The sequence below is a fragment of the Prionailurus viverrinus genome, chromosome A1 (genome assembly GCF_022837055.1).
Source record: "Prionailurus viverrinus isolate Anna chromosome A1, UM_Priviv_1.0, whole genome shotgun sequence".
NCBI classification, from domain to species: domain Eukaryota; kingdom Metazoa; phylum Chordata; class Mammalia; order Carnivora; family Felidae; genus Prionailurus; species Prionailurus viverrinus.
Genome location: NC_062561.1, coordinates 197,055,500 through 197,076,232, shown reverse-complemented (window position 1 = coordinate 197,076,232; position 20,733 = coordinate 197,055,500). Strand labels below are relative to the sequence as shown.

The 20,733-nt window shown below is 41.0% G+C and overlaps 1 protein-coding gene across 3 annotated transcripts; it reads left to right on the top strand.

Annotated features, from left to right (window-relative positions):
* Positions 1-7: 7 nt before the first annotated feature.
* LOC125171873 (zinc finger protein 182-like) lies at positions 8-8,415 on the top strand. 3 transcript variants are annotated; one of them, XM_047869074.1, is made up of 5 exons: positions 8-213; positions 2,240-2,284; positions 3,055-3,181; positions 3,473-3,568; positions 6,990-8,415. In XM_047869074.1, exons 1-5 carry the CDS (start codon positions 19-21, stop codon positions 7,916-7,918), a joined length of 1,392 nt encoding a protein of 463 aa, XP_047725030.1. In that variant the 5' UTR covers positions 8-18; the 3' UTR covers positions 7,919-8,415. The 3 variants fall into 3 exon arrangements, with proteins under 3 accessions (XP_047725030.1, XP_047725048.1, XP_047725040.1); XM_047869092.1 differs by having other exon boundaries at positions 144-535; positions 2,258-2,284; XM_047869084.1 differs by having other exon boundaries at positions 144-535.
* The last annotated feature ends 12,318 nt before the right edge of the window (positions 8,416-20,733 follow it).

The following is a 20,733-nucleotide window of genomic DNA, read 5'->3' as shown; positions in this document are numbered from 1 at the left end:
CCCTGCCTCTCGCCGCGCATGTGCAGCGCCGCCGCTGAGACATTCTGGGAGATGTATTTTGCAGTCGAAGGGAACGGGCTCCTGCGAGACCCGCGCGCGCGCGCGAGACGTCCTCTTCTGCGCATGTGTGCCTTCCCTGTCCTCACAGCGCTACCCCCGGGCGGGAGTGAGGCTCTTATCCTTGCACCTGGTTGGTCTTGGTCCTGGCTGGAGGTGCGCGGAGGAAGCGGGCGCGGATTTGGGGAAGTGGAGTGAGTGGGTGAAGAACAATAGGACTTTGGGGGTAGGCGTGAACCGGGGTGTGTCAAAAGCTGCAGTGACCGTCCTTAACCTGGGTCCGAGAGTCTGGGGCGGGCGGGGTCCCGGGTCTGCCTTCTTGCTGGTGTTGCGCTGCAGGTGTCGCGCTGCAGATGTCGCTGCCGGAGCGCGTCCAGCGGTGCCAGTGCTCGCAAGTGGCACCAGGGTCAGGAGCGCCCTCTGGAGTGTGCAAAGAGAACCAAGTTTTACTGAAGGTCTGAAGGTCTGAAGGTTCCAGGTGGAGTACTACCTTACTACCTGCTTTTCCAAAGGCATCTAACTTTTAACCCTACAGCAACCCTCTAAGTCAGGTTTTCAACCATTGGCTGCAACGCAGTAGTGGTGGTGAAATCTGTTTAGTGAGCCAAGACTAGTATTTTATTTGCCAGTACTTTTAGGTCGTATATAATTTACATAGAATGATTTGCACATAATTTACAGAGTAAAAAGTTTGTAGATGCACCCGTATGATTACCACCACCATCAAAATACAGAACATTTTAATCCCCCAGAAATGCAACCCCCCCACCTGCTTAAGAACCAGTTTTTTTCAATTTATATCTCTATAGGCTAATTTTGCTTTGTAGAACATCATATAAATGGAATCCTACAGCATGTACTCTTATATGCAAGCATTAAAAATAAATACTGTAAAGTAGCACATATGTATTCCCTTGTGATAAGGATTGTTTTATGAAATGTATTATATATAACTGTATTTTTAAAATGACTATTGGGCATCCATTAGCCAGACACTATTGTTAGTGCTAGGGGTGCAATACTGAATCAAGCAGACAAAAATCCCTGCCTTCATGAAATTTTAGTTTTAGTAAGTAGAGATAGTCAATTAACAGTAAGCATAATTATGTAGTATATTAGATAGTAAGTTATGTATTTGAACTTATACACAAAGAAAAAGTAGATCAGGGTAAGGGAGATGGCGGGATTAAGTTTAAATTAGGTAGACAGCGAAGGCCTCCTTGGTGATTTTTGAGCAAAGATGAAGAAATAGAAGGTTGTGCTGGGTAGAAGGAACAGCCAGCATGGACACACACACACACACACACACACACACACACACACATTAACATTAGGTTGTTTTGTAGAATATGTTTCTTACCTTAATCAAAATATGTTTCTTACCTAATCACTGATACAACATAGATATTATTTCTGATTTTACTGAGGCTCAGAAAGGTAAAGCTGAGTAACTTGCCCAAAGTCAAATAGCCAGCAGGTAAATTCAAGCCCAAATGTTTTCCTCTAAATCTCCTACCCTTTATAGAGGTCTCCCAACCTAAAACATAGGATTTAACTGACCTCTGCTCCTGCTTGGCTTGGAGCACAGGAATCTGCACCTCAGCTCCCCTGGGAAAGATTCCAGAAAGACTGTTGCGTGAATCTCACCATGTGGACATTTTGTTTCCAGGGTCTGTTGGTGTCTCTTCCCCAGTTCCTAGGTCCCAGTGAGAATCTGTTGCTGGTACATTCTCCCTTCAGACTCCAACCTGTCTGTGCTCCTACAGCCCTAGTTAGAATCCACAGAAGGCATGACTAAACAGTCACAGAAGGATGTGCACCAGTTGCCATTACATATTGATAAATATTTGGCAACATCATTTTTGATGACTGTAAATTACTTTATCTTTGGAGTATATATCTGTTTGTTTTACCAGTTCCTTAATGTCTTCCAACTTTTCAATATGTTAAAAATGCTACAACAGATATCCTTGCAGCAGATATCCTAAATCTCAGTGCAAATCTGTGGTTTTTCTCACAGTGAGTTCTAGAGGGCCCAGGGGACAATCTCCCACAGGGTGGCTTCCTCAGCCCAGCTGTTGCGGCATCTGCATATGGGTTTGTTACACTGTTGATTCTGGGATCTTCAAGTCATCCCTGGTCTCTCATGGCTCCATCCCTTCCCTTCCCTCTGTCCTCATAGATCTCTGTCTTCACCCAGAGGCTGCAGAAAATGACCAAGTCGCAGGTGAGTTAGTTTGTCCCATTATATAGGAACAGGAGTGAGGGACTGTAAAAATGACCATGTGAGCTAAAATCGTGCAAAGCAATCTTAATAATTAGCAGGATTTTTTACATTGGTTACGGTTCTGTGACCTTTAAAAATTTTAAACATTAAACATTTAAATTTAAATGTTTAAACGTTAAAATTTAAAACATTAAATCCTCTTACTGTTGGTTATACAAGTATAGGGAAATGAAAAATAGTAAAAACAAATATTTAGCACATTATAATTTGAAACATTGAGAATTAAAATATTTGTTGGAAAAACACTTATCGCGAGCATTTTGAACAGTGCCTTTTCCCTTTGTGTAACTTGGTAGCAAGTGAGCATTTTTTCTGTGCCTTGGCAAATTGGATCAGATTCCAATATTTGATCTTTTGGATCTAGGACATTCAGTTCTGGACATGTATGGGGCACTCACTAAATGTTTGCTTAGTGACTTAATGAATGAATGGCCTAATAAATAACGAACCCATGAGTATAAACTATTCTAGATATGATTTTTGTGTCACCCATGAAGTGGAACACAAAACTAGACAAATGGGCATCAAAGGACTGTGCTAGAGAAACAGAATGAGACCAAATTAGTATATTACAACCCAAAATGAAATGGGGCTAAATTTCCGGAAGGATAATCAAGTAATGAACATGCTTAAAACCATTTGCCATGCTTTTTGTTTCTACTTTGTGCAATACCGATGACTTTAGTTGGAATAGGAATGTGTTGTTACAGGGACCGGTATCATTCAAGGACGTGGCTGTGAATTTCACCCAGGAGGAGTGGCAGTATCTGGACCTTCCCCAGAGGGATCTATACAAGGATGTGATGCTGGAGAACTATATCAACCTCATCTCAGTGGGTGAGGACCATTTCCCAGTGTTGACTGACATGTGCCTGGTTAATTATTTTTCCTTTCTCAGTTGCTCCAAATTGTCAGTCCTTGGAAGTACTTTTACAAGTATGGCTCTGAGTCTTAGTAGATTTAGCATTGACAGTCTCTGGGAGGTACGACTACAAGTTTGTTTAAAGACCTCTCTTTTTCAGATACAAATGGGCACCTTCATCGGGCAGTTCCTGATGAAGTTCAGAGTTCAAAGGACCTGAAGCCCAGGTAGCTAGGTCCAAATCCCATATCATTTTCCATTGACAGGCTATCAAACTACTAAGCCATCTGTGATCCACAAGTTGGAGCAAGGTGAAGAACCATGGATGGTAGAGAGAGAAATCCCAAATTGGAGCTATGCAGGTGAGTTAGGTAAAGAGCTCTGTGGATGGAAGTGAATGAAATTACGATCACAGTTGATCTGGGGCTCCTGGGTGGCTCTGTCCGTTAAGCGTCTGACTTTGGCTCAGGTCATGATCTTGTGGTCCGTGAGTTCAAGCCCCATTTCGGGCTCTGTGCTGATAGCTCAGAGCCTGGAGCCTGCTTTGGATTCTGTGTCTCCCTCTCTTTGCCCTTCCCCTTGTCTCTCTCTCAAAAATAAATAAAACATTAAAAAAAAAATCACAGTTGATCTAATGGTTACCAGAGGGGAGGTGGTGAGAGGATGGGTGAAATAGATGAAGGGGATTTAGAGTATATTTATTATGGGGTACCTGGGTGGCTCCATCAGTTAAGCGTCCGACTTCAGCTCAGGTCATGATCTCACGATTCATGAGTTCAAGCCCCGCATCAGGCTCCTTGCTGACAGCTCAGAGCCTGGAGCCTGCTTTAGATTCTGTGTCTCCCTCTCTATCTGCCCCTCCCACCGCTCATGCTGTGTCTCTGTCTCTCTCTCAAAAATAAGTAAACATTAAAAAAAAATTTTTAAAGAGTATATTTATCACGATGAGCACTGAGTAATATATGGAACTGTTGAATCGCTATATTTTACACCTGAAACTAATATAACACTATATGTTAACTATACTGGAATTTAAAAGAAGTTTTAGAAAAAGATCACAGTTGATCAATAAGGGTTAGCATCTTTGAAAAATATGCTTCAGGACTCTCTTCTTAAAGGCCTTAGACCTTTTGAAATAACTGGGATGGCTGACATAAGTTCCTTATTCACCTGAACACTATTTCCATATATCGCCTTCCCACAGTAATGCTTTTCTTTGCATGGCTGTTAAAGAGTGATGTTTTCCTTGCCAGGTATATTCTGCCTGTGATTCTCACCAACTTCATTTAAGACGTAGAGAAGATTTTTTCTTTTTTTTTTTTTTCAATTTTGACAAAGTATACATAACGCAGAATTTAACTATTTTTAAGCATACAGTTCAGTGCCATTAAGTGTATGCCCATTGATGTGCCACCATCACCACCATCCATCTCCAGAGCTCTCTCATCATCACGAGTTGAAACTCTGTACCCCATTAAACAATAACTCCCCATTCTACCTCCCCTGCTTGCCCCTGGGAACCACTATTCTCCTTTCTTTGCTATGAATCTGACTATTCTGGGTACCCCATCTAAATGGAATCATACAATATTTGTCCTTTTATATCTGATTTATTTTACTTAGCATAATACCTTCAGAGTTCACCCGTGTTACAGCATGTGATAGAATTTTATTCCTTCTTATGGCTGAATAATATTCTATCATGCGTATATACCACATTTTGTTTATCCGTTCATTTACAGTGAACATTTGAATTGTTTCCACCTTTGGGCTACTGTGAATTATGCTTCTATGAACATTGGTGTACAAATAACCTGTTTGAGCCCCTGCTTTCAGTTCTTTTAGGTATATACCCAGAAGTGAATTTGCTGGATCATGTGGTGATTCTGTGTTTACATTTTTAAGGAATTGCTATGATGTTTTCCACAGTTACCACACAATTTTACATTCTCACCAGCAGTGCCCAAAGTTTCCAGTTTTTCCACATTCCTCACCAATGCCTGTTATTTTTTGTTTTGTTTTGTTTTTATCATAGCAATCCTAATGGATATGAAGTAGTATCTTATTGTGGTTTCAACTTGCATTGAATGACTAGTGACATTGAGCATGAGTGTGTTTTGGCCATCTGTATATCTTCCTTGGACAGATGTCTAGTTTAGCTTCTGGGGACCTAGTGTTGGATAAAGAATGGAAATCCACTCACTTTCTTCAAAGACTGATGGCTTATAGGTTGGGAACGGGGTTAAGAAGTTAAGTAGAATTGTTGGATTCTGAGCCAAGGAATGACTTTATTGCTCTGATGTAGGTAGCATAAGTTTCACAATAGTCAAGTATTGCCTGAGGTTTATAAGATGGATGAAAATGAAGATAGATAGGATTTTAGATGCTGAATGAGAAATCTGCTGCTTACAGTCTCCATAGTAATAGAATCCAGAAATTTGGAAAGCATGATACAAAGCAGAAAGTGGCAAGCACATAGTTGTCTCAGGATCAGAAATAATACACATAATGATCTCTGAGAAAATGTATTATGTACGAGGCAGTATTCTGAGTACTTTACATCTATTGACTCATTAATCCTCACAACAACACTACAAGGTAGGTGCTATTACTTTCCTTTTTTATGGAAAGGGAAATTGAGACCTAGAGAGATCAAGGAACTTGACCTGTGCGACATGTCTAATTAGTGAGGGAGGGAGCTAGGATTGAAACCCTGGTAATCTGGATTTACTGCCTGTGTGCTTAATTGCAGTTCCTCTTCCATATGTGGTAGGCAGAGAGGAAGGTGGGGAGAGTATTTAAAAGTCAGGATTGGGGTACCTGGGTAGCTCAGTGGGTAAAGCATCTGACTTCAGTTTAGGTCATGATCTCACAGTTCGTGAGTTGAGCCCCACGTTGGGCTCTCTGCTGTCAGCACAGAGACTGCTACAGATCTTCTCTTCCTCTCTCTCTCTCTGCCCCTTCCCTGCTCACGGTCTCAAAAATAATTTTAAAAAATTTTGAAACATCAGGATTAATGCAGTATCTATGAACTATTATAGAATAAGATGATGCACTGAGCAGCAAGAATCCAGTGGTTAATCTGTCTTGAGGCAGGTAGTATTTTGCCTACCCTGTGGCCTCTCTCTCTCTTACTGGACATATGAATTCCTGGGCCCTCACACCCATACAAGAATGAATTACTGTTACATGGCTTTTTGAAGCACTGGCTACAAAGGTGTTCCTGCTTGCAAGTGGTTGGTGGTTTTGTCAAATCAATTTCGTGTTGATGGACGAATAGACAAGAGCTCAGAGACATTGGAAACAAAGAGACAAGTGGAGATTACACTAGAGCAATCCGACAATGAGCTGATGAGCACCAGCTCAGATCTCTCTGTTCCTCAGCCAGTCTTTCCTTCATTTCCTCTAATCACTGTCTCATCCTAGTTATTTTCATTCACCAAATGGGCTCTTCCTATTGACCCTGTCACAGCTTTGATCCCTTTTACTGCTCTTTGGGATTAGTTTCATTTTTCTCCCCAATTTGCAAAGTCCTAGTTGCATATAGCCAGATACATATGTGTTCTTTGTCATATTCTCTATTTCCATTTCTACTAATAATAGTTTTTTTTAAATTGTGGTTTTCTTGTGGGTGTGGATTCCATTTAGCCTTGGTATTTCTTTTAGATAGAGATACTAGGCCTGAGAGTAAAGATTCAGTCTCACAATAGGGTGAAAGGTTAGGAGCCATGATACATTAGCAGAAATATCCACACACATATAGTTAATTATGCTTCCTTATAGAAGAAACATGGCAACTTGATGACCACATGGAACAACACCAAGAGAACCAAGAAACACTTTTGAAGCATGCTGCATTCATTGACCAGGAAACTGGGACTGACGAGAAAGGTAACAAGTGTAATGCACTTGAAAATATATTTCATCTGAGCACAGACTTCATTTCTTCAAAACAGAGACTCCAAAAATATGACCCCTACGGTAGGAGTTTGAATTTTTTCGGCTTATTTAGTGGTAATAGAAGATACTCAAAAAAGACTGAATGTAGTGAATGTGGGAAAGCCTTCTTCCAGAAGTCAGACCTTATTATACATAAGAGAACTCATACAGGAGAAAAGCCCTTTGTATGTACAGAGTGTGGGAAAGCCTTCAGCAAGAAATCCAATCTTGTTACACATCTCAGGATCCATACTCAAGAGAAACCTTATGAATGTACTGAATGTAGAAAAGCTTTCACCCATAAGTCACACCTCACTGAACATCAAAGAATTCACACTGGGGAGAAACCGTATGAATGTGATGAGTGTGGGAAAGCGTTTTTCCAAAAATCACACCTCAGTATTCATCAGAGAACTCATACTGGAGAGAAACCCTATGGGTGTGACGAATGTGGGAGAGCCTTCAGCATGAAGTCTCACCTCTTTGTACATCAGAGAATACACACAGGAGAGAAACCTTACGTATGTACCAGGTGTGAGAGGGCTTTCAGTGAAGTGTCCTGCCTTATGAGACATCAGAAAATCCATACTGGGGAGAAACCTTATGAATGTAATGAGTGCAAAAAAGCCTTTTCTGAGAAGTCTGACCTCCTCATACATCACAGAACTCACACAGGAGAAAAGCCCTATGAATGCAGTCAGTGTGGAAAAGCCTTCAGACATAGCTCGGCCCTCTGTCGACATAAAAGGACTCATAAAGAAAAAATTCCTTAAAAGAGAAACTAATGTGGGAATATCTTCAACTAAAAGCTTCAGTAGAAATCAAATCTTGGAGTGCTGGAGTGGCTCGGTCTGTTAAGCATCTGACTTTGGCCTAGGCCATGATCTCGCTGTTCTGGAGTTCAAGCCCCGTGTCCGGCTCTGTGCTGACAGCTCAGGGCCTGGAGCCTGTTTCAGACTCTGTGTCTCCCTCTCTGCCTCTCCCCCCTCTCTTTCTTTCTCTTAAAAAGAAAGAAACATTAAAAAAAAATCAAATCTTATTATGTATAAAGAAGTCAAGCCTCTTAATTCAGCATATTTTAAAAGTGTGTAATTATGTTTTCATAGAAGTGATATTCCAGATGTGATCCCAAAGTATTTCTAGAAGATATAGAAAGTATATCTCCTTGTCCAGGGCCCCTGGGTGGCTCAGTCGGTTAAGCGTCCGACTTCGGCTCAGGTCATGAGTTCATGGTTTGTGAGTTTGAGCCCCACATTGGGCTCTGTGCTGACAGCTCGGAGCCTGGAGCCAGCTTCAGATTCTGTGTCTCTGGCTCTCTCTGCCCCTCCCCCACTTGTGCTCTGTCTCTCTCTATCAACAATAAATAAAATGTAAAAAAAAAAAAAAAAGTATATCTCCTTGTTAAAGGATAAATGCTCAATGTGGACCACAAAGACTTTTGAAATATTAGTAAGTGGACTAGTCAGAACAAAATTAGAAAACCATATATGGACAATCTACAAAATATGAAAGCCTTAGATTCCTGATTGTATATAAACCTTATATTGGAATTGTATATGTGAAGTTAACATAATTATGAATACGGAATAAGTATTATGTGTACAATGCCATCTACCAAGATCTTTTATGTTGAATAATAGTATTTTTCTTCTATTTAAAAGAAAATATGTCATTCAAGAAGAATTTAAAACTAATATTATATGTCAACTGTATTTCAATTAAAATAAACTTTTCTTTCCTGTTGAATGCTGGTATGTGTATAAAAGACTTCTGTTAATTTTTGATCAGCAGTAGAGTATGAAAAGGTGTTATTATTATACATATTTATATATGACATAGATACATGAAAGTGGGCAAAAGAAAGTAGTCATGGCTTCTTACAACATTCAGCATGATTTAAATAGTGGTTTTTGGTGACTAAACCACCCCCTTCTTCCATATTGTTATTGTGTTCCCTAATTAAAGCCTTAATGCCCAGTACCTCAGAATATCACTATTTTTGGAAATAGGGCCTCTAATGAGTGAGTAAGTTAAAATGAAGCCATTAGAGTAGGCCCTACTCATATGGGACCAGTGTTCTCATAAGAAAAGGAGATTAGGACACCAGGGATGTACGTGCTCAGAGGAAAGACCGTGGGAAGAGGCAGCAGGAAGATGACCTCAGAGGAAGCCAACCCTGCTGGCACCTTGATCTTGGACTCCCAGCCTCCAGAAGTGTGAGAATAAATTTCAGTTTCTTAAGCTACCCAGTTTATGGATTTTGTTATGGCAGCACAGCAGACTAATACACACACTACTGCTCCTTTTCACTGGGACACTTCATAAAACTGAGTGTCCAAGTCATAAGTACTCTAGGGGCACCTGGGTGGCGCAGTCAGTTGAGCATCCGACTTTGGCTCAGGTAATGATTTTGTGGTCTGTGAGTTCAAGCCCCATGTCAGGCTCTGTGCTGACAGCTCAGAGTCTGGAGCCTACTTCAGGTCTGTGTCTCCATCTCTCTCTTTCTCTGCCCTTTCTCTTTCTCTGCCCTATCTCTTTCTCTGCCCTCTCTCTTTCTCTGTCCTCCCCCATCCTCTCAAAAATAATAAATAAACAAAAAAATTACTCAGGGCATCTGGGTGGCTCAGTCAGTTAAGCGTCCAATTTCGGCTCAGCGGTTTGTGAGTTCGAGCCCCACATCGGGCTCTGTGCTGACAGCTCAGAGCCTGGAGCCTGCTTTGGATTCTGTGTCTCCCTCTCTCTGACCCTCCCCCACTTACACTTGTTCTCTCTCTCTCTCTCAAGAATAAATATTTTTTAAAAATTATAAGTACTCTATAACCTACCAGTATGATTCGGGGTATGTTGTATTGTGTACCATTTCTGTATATTTCACCTCGTGATAGAATAGTAAGAAATACTTTAATAAGGATTTTATAATTCAGAAATGTAGAGACTTTTTTCAGAAAGAATAATTCATTTTTACAAATAAAATCCATTCCGTGGTGGGCAGTAGATATGCTGTAAATTTCTATGTGAATATCTGTGGCATTAGAAGTCAACTTGTTCCATGGGGCGCCTGGTGGCACAGTCGGTTAAGCGTCCGACTTCAGCCAGGTCACGATCTCGCGGTCCGTGAGTTCGAGCCCCGCGTCGGGCTCTGGGCTGATGGCTCGGAGCCTGGAGCCTGTTTCCGATTCTGTGTCTCCCTCTCTCTCTGCCCCTCCCCATTCATGCTCTGTCTCTCTCTGTCCCCAAAAAAATAAATAAACGTTGAAAAAAAAATTAAAAAAAAAAAAGAAGTCAACTTGTTCCTAATTTATTAATTAGAGACGGAGCTTCATTCTTCTGAAGTGAGTTTTAGTAGAGGTTTAGGAATACAGAAAAAAAAATGTGAGGTAGTGTGAGAGCTCTCATTCGGGAGCCAGCTAGATCTAGATTGTGGATTTGCTTTGAGTCTTACGGTCTCTTCTGTGAATTAGAATAGTGCTGTGATTTCTTGGGTTATTGCAAGGATTACACAATGTAATACATGTATGGTGCTCATAAGATGTTAGCTGTGTTTAGATTTTTCAAGTGTATAATTGTAGTTCCCATTGTAATTAGACAAGGGAAACAATTCACTGTGATCAGGGCTTTGATGGAAGGAGATAGGACTGTGGGGGTTGCATGCATCATTCTTTTTCATTCTTAGAAGCAAGCGTATGGGCCTGGAACCACCACCCTGCATTGTTCTGTATTAAGTCATTTTGTTTAGAGGTTGCTTCTACAAGTGTACTAATGTCACAAAAACTAAAATAGGTGACATTGGCCTAGTTCTCTGGGAGTGAGAAAACTGATGTCAAAGCCTGGAAGGATGGTGACAAACTGGCAAAACATACGGTAAAATTGTCTCCTCTACATAAGCCTACTGTGCTGACAGCTCTAGAAGATATTAGAAAACAGAATGTTAGTAATATTTGCTGGTTGATACTTGCTGCCTTTGGCAAGCTATGATAAGAAAGAGAGAAACTCAGGCAAAATCAATGATTGACAAGCCAAAATGAAAGCAAATAGAGTCCAGACATTTGGGGTCTTACAGAGTTCAAGAAAAACCAACTATTCTAGACTTCATATAAGAACAGAATGTTTTAAAAGACTTTAAACATCAACAACGTGATAAACCTTTTCAGTGAAATAAAGGGACTCGGAAAAAAGATCCTGTTAAGAGGCTGAAATCTCGTTCAGGTCTGAGATCTTCAAAGTTACAGCCTCATCTGCCACCCCAGCTCTATGGTACAGAAGCTCATCTTTAGTCAGCTGCAGCTAAGAAGATGGGCTTCCATGCCCAACCTAGCTCCTGCTTCTATGTAGAGGCTCAGCCCATGGCAAGGAAGGCCAAGTATACCGGGGCTCTGACCCCACCCCCCATGCTCTAGCCTGTAGGGCAGATGTTCTGTCCAGGGCCACGACGAAAAGACGGCAAACTCTCATTCTACCAGGCCCCACTTAGAAGGCAAAGGTTCTATCCCGGAAGGAGTGAATCAGAAAGACCTTGGGTCTCCATTCCTCCTCCTAAATCCCACCTGTAGGGTTGAGTTTCCATGTCAAGAGGAGAAGTCCTGGAGTTTCCTCAGCTCCACTTGTAGGATACACGTCACTCCAGGAAAAACAGGCTGTCCCTTCCACCTCCCCTATTGCTCCAATGCAATAGATTAGACACCTATCCAGAGGGAAGGCAAGAAGGGAAGGCTGGAAGCTTCACAGAAGGAGCTGACTTTGGTCCATAGTGTGGAGGAATGCATGACTTAGGCATTGTTGAAAATAGAGGTACTAGTTGTAAGCAATTCCAGTTCTAACAGTTCTATAAAACAAGTAATAACAAATGAAACAGCAGGCCATCCAGGAGTTTAACGGAAAGAACCACAGAAATAGCTTAAAAAGGGCCTTGTAAGATAATAGTTACAATAGTCCCTGTCCAGAAGGCTGGGTGCATGTCTAGGTATCACACACACATCAAGGACCAGCCAGAGCAGGCATGTGAAAGGCACTAGGCACTGACTAAACATGGGGAAGACTTGAAGGAGTCCCCCAAGTCATATGCAGATCCATTAACAAAGAGTAGAAGCCTTACTGGCTCAAGAGGCTTAATTAAGCACAACCTCTGACTGGCTAAACATTAAGTTTTTTGAGCCAGAGTGACTTCTGAGAAAGCACATAGGAGAACTGAGCAGTGATGTCAGAGGCTACACACTGTAGGGGAAAATAGACTCCACAAAATTAGCCCAGGGAAGCCATTAAGCAAACCAACAAAATTAACAAAACAGAGCAACATCAATAAGCCCTGAGAGGGGTGCATCATAATCCAAAGTGGCTACACAGTATTATCTCAAAAGCTATGAGCGATACAAAGAAACAGTACTATAACCCTATACAGGAAAAACAGTGACAATAGAAACTACTTTGAGGAGGCCCAGATTTTGAACTTATATGGCAAAGATTCCAAAGAAGATACTATATTTTCAAAAAGCTAAAGGAAATTATGACAGTAACTCATCAAATAGAAAATATCAATAGATAAAAATTATTTGAAAAAGCCAGGTAGAAATTCTGGTGTTGAAAGGTACAGTCCCTGGAATGAAGATTCACTATAAGGGCTCAAAAGTAAATTTAAGTCGGCAGGAGAATCAGGAAAATTGAAGATAGGTCATTAGTATACAATCTGAAAAAAGAAAGGGAAAAACAAAGAATGAAGAAACTGAGCTTTCTTGTCAGACATAGAAAAATCTTGGAAGTTGTCAATCCCATTTTTACAACAAGAAAAACAATCTGAACAAACTGGAAATCAACAACTCTTCTTGGATCTTGTAGAGAATTGAAGTCACAGGACAGACCACTACCATGAAAACTAGAGAGAAAGGCAGATACTCAGGGGTTGTAGGGAGATGATGGCTAAAGGGTACAGAATGTCTTTCTGAGGTGGTAGCTACACGTGTCTGTGAATATCCTGAAACCACTGAATTGTACACTTTGAATGGGTGAATTGTATGATATACAAACTATATCTCCATAAATCTGTTTTTGAAAATTGAATTGTTGGGGAGCACCTGGGTGGCTCAGTCAGCTAAGCGTCCGACTTCAGCTCAGGTCATGATCTCATTGCTCATGAGTTCAAGCCCCGCATCAGGCTCTGTGCTGACAGATCAGAGCCTAGAGCCTGTTTCAGATTCTGTGTCTCCCTCTCTCTCTCCCCCTCCCCTGCTCAAGTTCTCTCTCTCTCGCTTTCCAAAATAAATAATCATTTTAAAAAATGAATTGTTGGATCTCTAACATAAAGAGATGTATTTTACAGTTCAAAAGAGGGGAGAAGAAAGAAATTATAGGGGAATAGGGAGGTATTTGTGTGTGTCCTCTTGGTTTGGTCAAAAGACAAAATTATGTAAAGCAACAATTGTAACACTGTATTGTTGGGTTTCAACCTATAGAAACATATGTGACAACAATAGCACGAAGTAGGGGGAGTGGAGCAAATTTTCTATATATCATTGGGATTAAATTAATATTAATCTGAAGGATATTATGATAAATTAAGAAACACTCTCTAAGCCCTAGAGTAACCACTGAGGAAATAACAAATAGTTTAAAAATCAGTAGAAACTCTGCCCTCAAGAATGGAGAGCATATGGGGCACCTGGGTGGCTCAGTTGGTTAAGCGTCCGACTTTGGCTCAGGTCATGATCTTGTGGTCTGTCTGTAGGTTCGAGCCCTGCATCAGGCTCTGTGTTGACAGCTCAGAGCCTGGAACCTGCTTCGGATTCTGTGTCTCCCTCTCTCTCTGTCCCTCCCTGATCGTTCTCTGTCTCTCTCTATCTCTCAAAAATAAATAAAGATTAAAATAATAATAATAATAATAATAATAATAATAATAAAAGAATGGAGAGCATAACTTCTCAGTCCTTAAGTGTGTGCTGTGCAGTGGCTTCCAAACTGTATAGTGTAGAAAGAGAGGGGGAAAGAGTAACTTTGCAGTGGAGAAGTATGACAAAAGCTGCCTCAGACACATGAATGTTGATATCAACACTGGTAAGTCATGTTGATACCACATCCCTTGCTATGATGTGAAATGGCGCTTGGCTTCTGTCATCTTCCTAAAATGCATAACTGCAGTCCAAGCATGAGAAAAATATCAGAAAAATCTCAATAGAAGGACATTCCACAAAGTTCCTGACCAGTCCTTCTCAGGACTGTCAAGGTTGTAAAAATAAGGAAAGTCACAGAAACTGCCTCCACCAAGAGGAGCCTAAGGAGACATGATGACTAATACAGTGTCCTAGAGGGTATCCTGGAACAGAAAAAGGACATCAGATAAAAGCTAAAGAAATCTAAATAAAGCATGGGCTTCGGTTAATAATAATGTATAAACATCGGTTCATTTATTGTAACAAATGTACCATAGAATATAATAAGTTTTTTTTGTTTTTTTTTTTTTGTTTTTTTTTTTGTTTTGTTTTTTAATCTGAGAGAGAGCGAGAGCAGTAGGAAGAGAAGCAGAGAGAGAGAGAGCGTGGAGCCCAGTGCAGGGCTCCATCCCACAACTCTGGGATTGTGACAGGAGCCAAAACCAACTCAGATGCTCAGCCAGCTGAGCCACCCAGGTGCCCCATAATGTGATATGTTAATAAAAGGGAAACTACTTCGGATAATGGAATCAACAGTATATAAAATCTTGACTATCAATCTACATACTGCAGAATGCACAAATGGTATCCTCCAGAAAAGGAATCATCTGCTAGAAGTTCTCGAGAAAGCCCTGGGACGTGGAACAGAATTTAGAACGACAAGGTAGGGTAGGAGGTTTCTGGCCCCCTTCCTTTTTTACTAGAAGTTACTTGGGAAGCATTCTGACAGCTCCCCATCCACAAGATGTGATGAAAAAAGACAGAGTTGGCAAGATTGGGAAGACCTAAGTGTGAAGATTTGAGTGCGGCATACCTGGAGAAGAAGTTGGCATGAAGAATGGCATGGAGTGTGAGTCATGCTCTGAAGAGAGGATGTCCAAAGGGTGGGATGATGTGTCTAGGTGAGACGCGTGAGAGAGCAAGGTTTTGTACAATGTGTTTCTGTGAGGTTAGATGGAATTCACCATGTGAATGGAGGGAGTGCAGGGGAAATGTGGCAAGGTGGGTGCCGTGAGTCTGGGATTCGAGTGAGAGCGATTTTAGAAACATTTTGAAGCTGAGGGTCTTACCCTCCCTTCACCTCACAGAACAGCACATTCCCCTGGGTTAGACAAACGCTGATGAGAGACCCAGGCCTCCGTCTCTTTGTTTCCCCAGGTGGCCAGTTTTCCTTCTGGGCCTGGTTGGCTGCAGGACAGATTCTGCTGGGTCTTCTCCTCTTCCAGGGAGCTCTACATAAATGTTCATAGCAGCATTATTCCTAATAGCCGAAAAGTAGAAAGAGCCTGACTGTCCACAAACTGATGGATGATAAATCAAATCCGGCATATCCATATGATGGAATATTGTTTGGCCATGAAAAGAATTAAGTATTGATACATACCACAACATGGATGAACCTTGAAAACATTATGCCAAGTGGGACAAGGACCACACATTGCAATATTTCACTTATATGTAATGTCTCAATTAGGCAAATTCGGGGTCAAAGTATATTGGTGGTTGTCTAGAGGTGGGAAGTTTGGGGAGATACAGAGAGTAACTGCTAATGGGTTTGGGGGGGGAGTTTGGTGAAAATATTCTAAAAATGATTATGGTGATAGTTGCACCACAATAAAACCATATAAATATATACTTTATAGGGGTGCCTGCATGGCTCAGTTGGTTGAGCATCCGACTCTTGATATCAGCTCAGGTCATGATCTTGTAGTCATGAGATGGAGTTCTGCATTGGGCTCCATGCTGAGTGTGGAGCCTGTCTGAGATTCATTCTCTCTCTCTCTCTCTCTCTCTCTCTCTCTCTCTCTCTGCCTCCTCCCCCATTCACACACTCACATGCTCTCTCTCTCTCTCAAAATAAATAATTTTTTAATGTATATTTTTTATATGGGTGAATTGTATGTATGTGAATCATATCTCAAGCTGTTCTATAAAAACGAAACCCAGATCTGGTGCCGGGTATGCTTGTTGCCACTGGAGTGTCACGGCTTCTAGGCCCTGTCAGCTGAGAGAGGAAAGAACTATATGTGTTTATACCGACTCCTGTATGTGCACAGGAATATCTCTGTGAATATCTCTCTGTGAATAGAGAGAATATCTGTGAATATCTCTCTCTGTATCGATCTGTGTCTACAGTAAGCCAAACATGATTTCACACTGTCTCTAGCTCTAATCCACTCGCACGTAGATCATCTTAGCCTTCCCTACATGCTTATCTGTAACCTGTCACTGCAACAGTGGGAAACCTGGCTCCCCCACCTGACACTCATTTATTTAATTGTTCAATTCTGGTATACATGTTTAGTGGTTCAGCATTATTGTCCTGTACCCCATGGAAAACAACTTTAGCAACTAGGTACAGTGTTTATGTTTATTGGCCTCTACTCTTACTCTTCTACTCATTTCCCAAGTCCATCAGGCCAACACCTTTTCCCCTCACCCCTACAGTGAGGTTACTTCATACATGTGTAATACAGTTAGATTCTTTTGACAAAGTCTAAACTCCATTGTGAAATCCTCCTACTGCTCAAGTTATGTTGTTAATTGATTACATTCAAGTTCATGGTTTGTGCCTTAAAGTGCTATGGGTTTCAACAATTTCACAGTATACCCATCATTTTAATGTCACATAAAAGTTTCACACCCTGAAAATCCCCTGTGCTTCATCTATTCAACTCCCCTGACCCCTCTAAATTTCTGAGAACCATTGCTATTTGTATTGCCTGTATAGTTTCCTTTTCCAGAGTCCTATAAATGGAATCCTACGGTAAGTAGCCTTTGCAGCTTGGCTTCTGTCACTTAGCAATATGCATTTAATATGCATTCATGTTTTTGTGTGGCCTGATAACACATTTCTTTTGTTGCCGGATAATATTCCATTGCATGGATGCACCAGCTATTTTTAGTAGATTTTTTTTATTTAGAGCAATTTTAGGTTCACAGAAAAATTGAGCACAAAGTACAGAGAGTCCCCACACAGTGCATAGCCTTACCTACTATTACTATCCTACACCGTGGCACATTTGTTACAATGGATGAACTTAGAGGAAACATCATAATCATTCAAAATCTATAGTGTTCACTCTTGATGCCCTGCACTCTGTAGGTTTTTACAAATGTAACATGACATGTATCCACCATTATAATATCATACAGAATAGTTTCATTGCCCTAAAAAATCCTTTGTTATGTGCCAATTCACCTTTCCCTCCCCTTAACCCCTGACAAACACTCATCTTTTTCTTCTTTCTTTCTTTCTTTCCTTCTTTCTTTCTTTCTTTCTTTCTATTTGTTTATTTTCAATTTACATCCAAGTTAGCATATAGTGCAACAATGATTTCAGGAGTAGATTCCTTAGTGCCCCTTACCCATGTAGCTCATCCCCCCTCCCAGAATCCCTCCAATAACCCTCTGTTTGTTCTCCATACTTAAGAGTCTCTTATGTTTTTGTTCCCCTTCCTGTTTTTATATTATTTTTGCTTTCCTTCCCTTATGTTCTTCTGTTTTGTGTCTTAAAATCCTCATATGAGTGAAGTCATATGATTTTTGTCTCTCTCTGACTAATTTTGCTTAGCATGATACCCTCTAGTTCCATCCACGTAGTTACAAATGGCAAGATCTCATTCTTTTTGATTGCTGAGTAATACTCCATTGTGTATATATACCACATCTTATTTATCCATTCATCCATCTATGGACATTTGGGGTCTTTTCATACTTTGGCTATTGTTGATAGAAACACTGACTGATCTTTTTACTGCATCCAGAGTTTTGGCTTTTCCAGAATGTCATATAATTGGAATCATACAGTATATAGCCTTTTCAGGTTGGCCTCTTTCACTTGATATATGCATTTAAAGTTCCTCTGTGTCTTTTCATGGCTTAATACCTCATTTCTTTTTTTTTTTTTTAATTTTTTTTTTTCAACGTTTATTTATTTTTGGGACAGAGAGAGACAGAGCATGAACGGGGGAGGGGCAGAGAGAGAGGGAGTCACAGAATCGGAAACAGGCTCCAGGCTCTGAGCCATCAACCCAGAGCCCGACGCGGGGCTCGAACTCACGGACCGCGAGATCGTGACCTGGCTGAAGTCGGACGCTTAACCGACTGCGCCACCCAGGCGCCCCAATACCTCATTTCTTTTTAGTGCTGAATGACATTCCATTGTCTGGAAGTACCAGTTCTCTTCTATTCCTACTATCCCTACTATTCATTCCTATTATAGTGTATTTATTATATGCAGGTGCTGAATTTTGTTGATTGCATTTTCGGCATCTATACATATGATCACATGGTCTTTGTGATTCGGCCTGTTAATAAGATGCACGTGCACACAGGGGAAGGGCACAGAGAGAGGGAGAGAGAGAATTCCAAGCAGGTTCCATGGCTTTGAGTGCAGAGCTCAACTCTGGGCTCTATCTCATGAACAATGAGATCATCACCTGAGCCGAAATCAAAAGTCAGGTGCTTAACCTACTGAGCCACCCAGGCATCCTGAAATATTTTTTTAAATATATGATTCATAGTACTCCCTGATTCAGATTGGCTTGTCACAACAGGTACTAATGGGTATCTGTTTTTACTGACAAGTTTCCCAACAATTAAAGGAGCTCTATTTTTCTAATAGCAAAAATATATGCTCATTGTGAGAAATCAGACATCCAACTGTAAAGAAGAAAATGAAAAGAAGCTGAATTCCACCACCCAGTAAACACTATTTAGACATTTAATGGATTATCCCTTCATATGTATAGAGATATTTAGAAAACTTGGGGCATTGCTTATATGTTTATAACTAGAGTTTTAGCAGTATACCATAGACATCTATCTAATTATATTAAAATGGCTTGATAATATTCTGTATGGATGTAGCACAATATATTTAGCCAAACTCCTATGTGGAGGCCTGGTTTGTTTTCAGTTTTTCAGTAATCTAAACAATGCTGAGATAAACCTCTGGTTTCTGGATTAGGAGTTTAATATGCAGTTTGAATTTTATCCACAAGGGGGAAGCAGACCACCATGAGTGGACAAGCTAAGTTTTAAAAGCAAACAACTAGAAAATTCTTTGGCATACACAAGCTCCTCCCAAGCTTGTGAGGTAGATATTAATATTTCCCCCCATTTTCTAGGTAAGGAAACTAGGTGGGGGGAGAGTAAGTGATGTAAGTGTACAGATTCTCACCACCCAGTGAGTGCTGTGGTGGGATTCAAAACTGCCTTCCGATTCCATAGAGCTGGCTCGCTTCATTCCCCTGCACTTCCAAAGCTGACAGCAGTAAAGGATTCTCCCTACATTCAATTCAGTTCTAGGCACTGTGCTGGGACACCATGCAGAAATATATAGGAGAAGCCCTGCCCTTTAAGGGGTCGTTATCAGGTGTGAGGACAGACTTCTACATAAATAACTGAAAGACTAAATGTCCACCAGAATGGAGAGAGCCCAGGAAGGCAAGAACGTTACTTTGCAGTAAGGCGTAGCTTTATAAAAGAGGCATGGTAACAGTAAGAGCTAAGGTTTAGTTACCATTTCCTCTGTAAGAGGCACCATGCTAAGTGCTTTATGTGCACTCGTTAGAAATTCCCCATAGACTTGGAAGGGATTATATCTTTTTCACAGGAAAGAAAGTTGATGGTCAGAGAATTAAGAAACTGGCTGTTTGTGAGAGAACACTGGAAATCGCATCCTTCATATCAGTTTGACAGGACCCAATAGGGATGGTGGGCTTTCAGCAGACAGAGCTCTGAAAGAGAATTCTAGGAGAGGAAACATGGAAATGAAGTCTTAGAGTCCAGAAATACAAGTACATTTGCAAACGCAAGGGGGTCGGTGTGCCTGGAGGTTGAAAGAGGAGGAATCTGAAGAGATCAAAACTAGAAGGAGAAAGCTGAGTCAGATTGGAGAAGTCTGGGAAGAGCGAGCCAAGGAGATCCTACTGGATTTTGTATTCAGGGGGGAACCAACCAAAGACAATGACTTGACCCATGCTTTATAAAGATTAAATTGTTGGATTGCATAAGAAGACTAGTTAGGAGACTGTTAAAATAATCCTGGCCAAAGATAACCAGAGAAGGAATGAGGACCAAAAGACATTACTGAGATAAAATCCACAGGATGTGACATCTCACTAGACGTTGGAGGGAGAGAGGAGAACAGTATGATTAAAGTTTCCATGTCTGGGCAACAGGGAGAAGGTGAATATATATTCCAGAAGAGGGGCTGCAGGGAGGGAAGAAGAGATGAGGTCACTTTTCTTATGTGAGATTGAGGGAGCTCTGGTGGAGATGCTCCCTGGGAAGCTCAAAATAGGAAGCTGGTGCTTTAGATATGGTACCTGAGAATCACAAGATGTGGCCCCAGGAACCAGCTAGGGAGAATTTATACTTAAGATTCCACAGGGGATGTTCTTACCCCAATAACCTGTAATTCCACTGCCAGATTTCTGTCACAG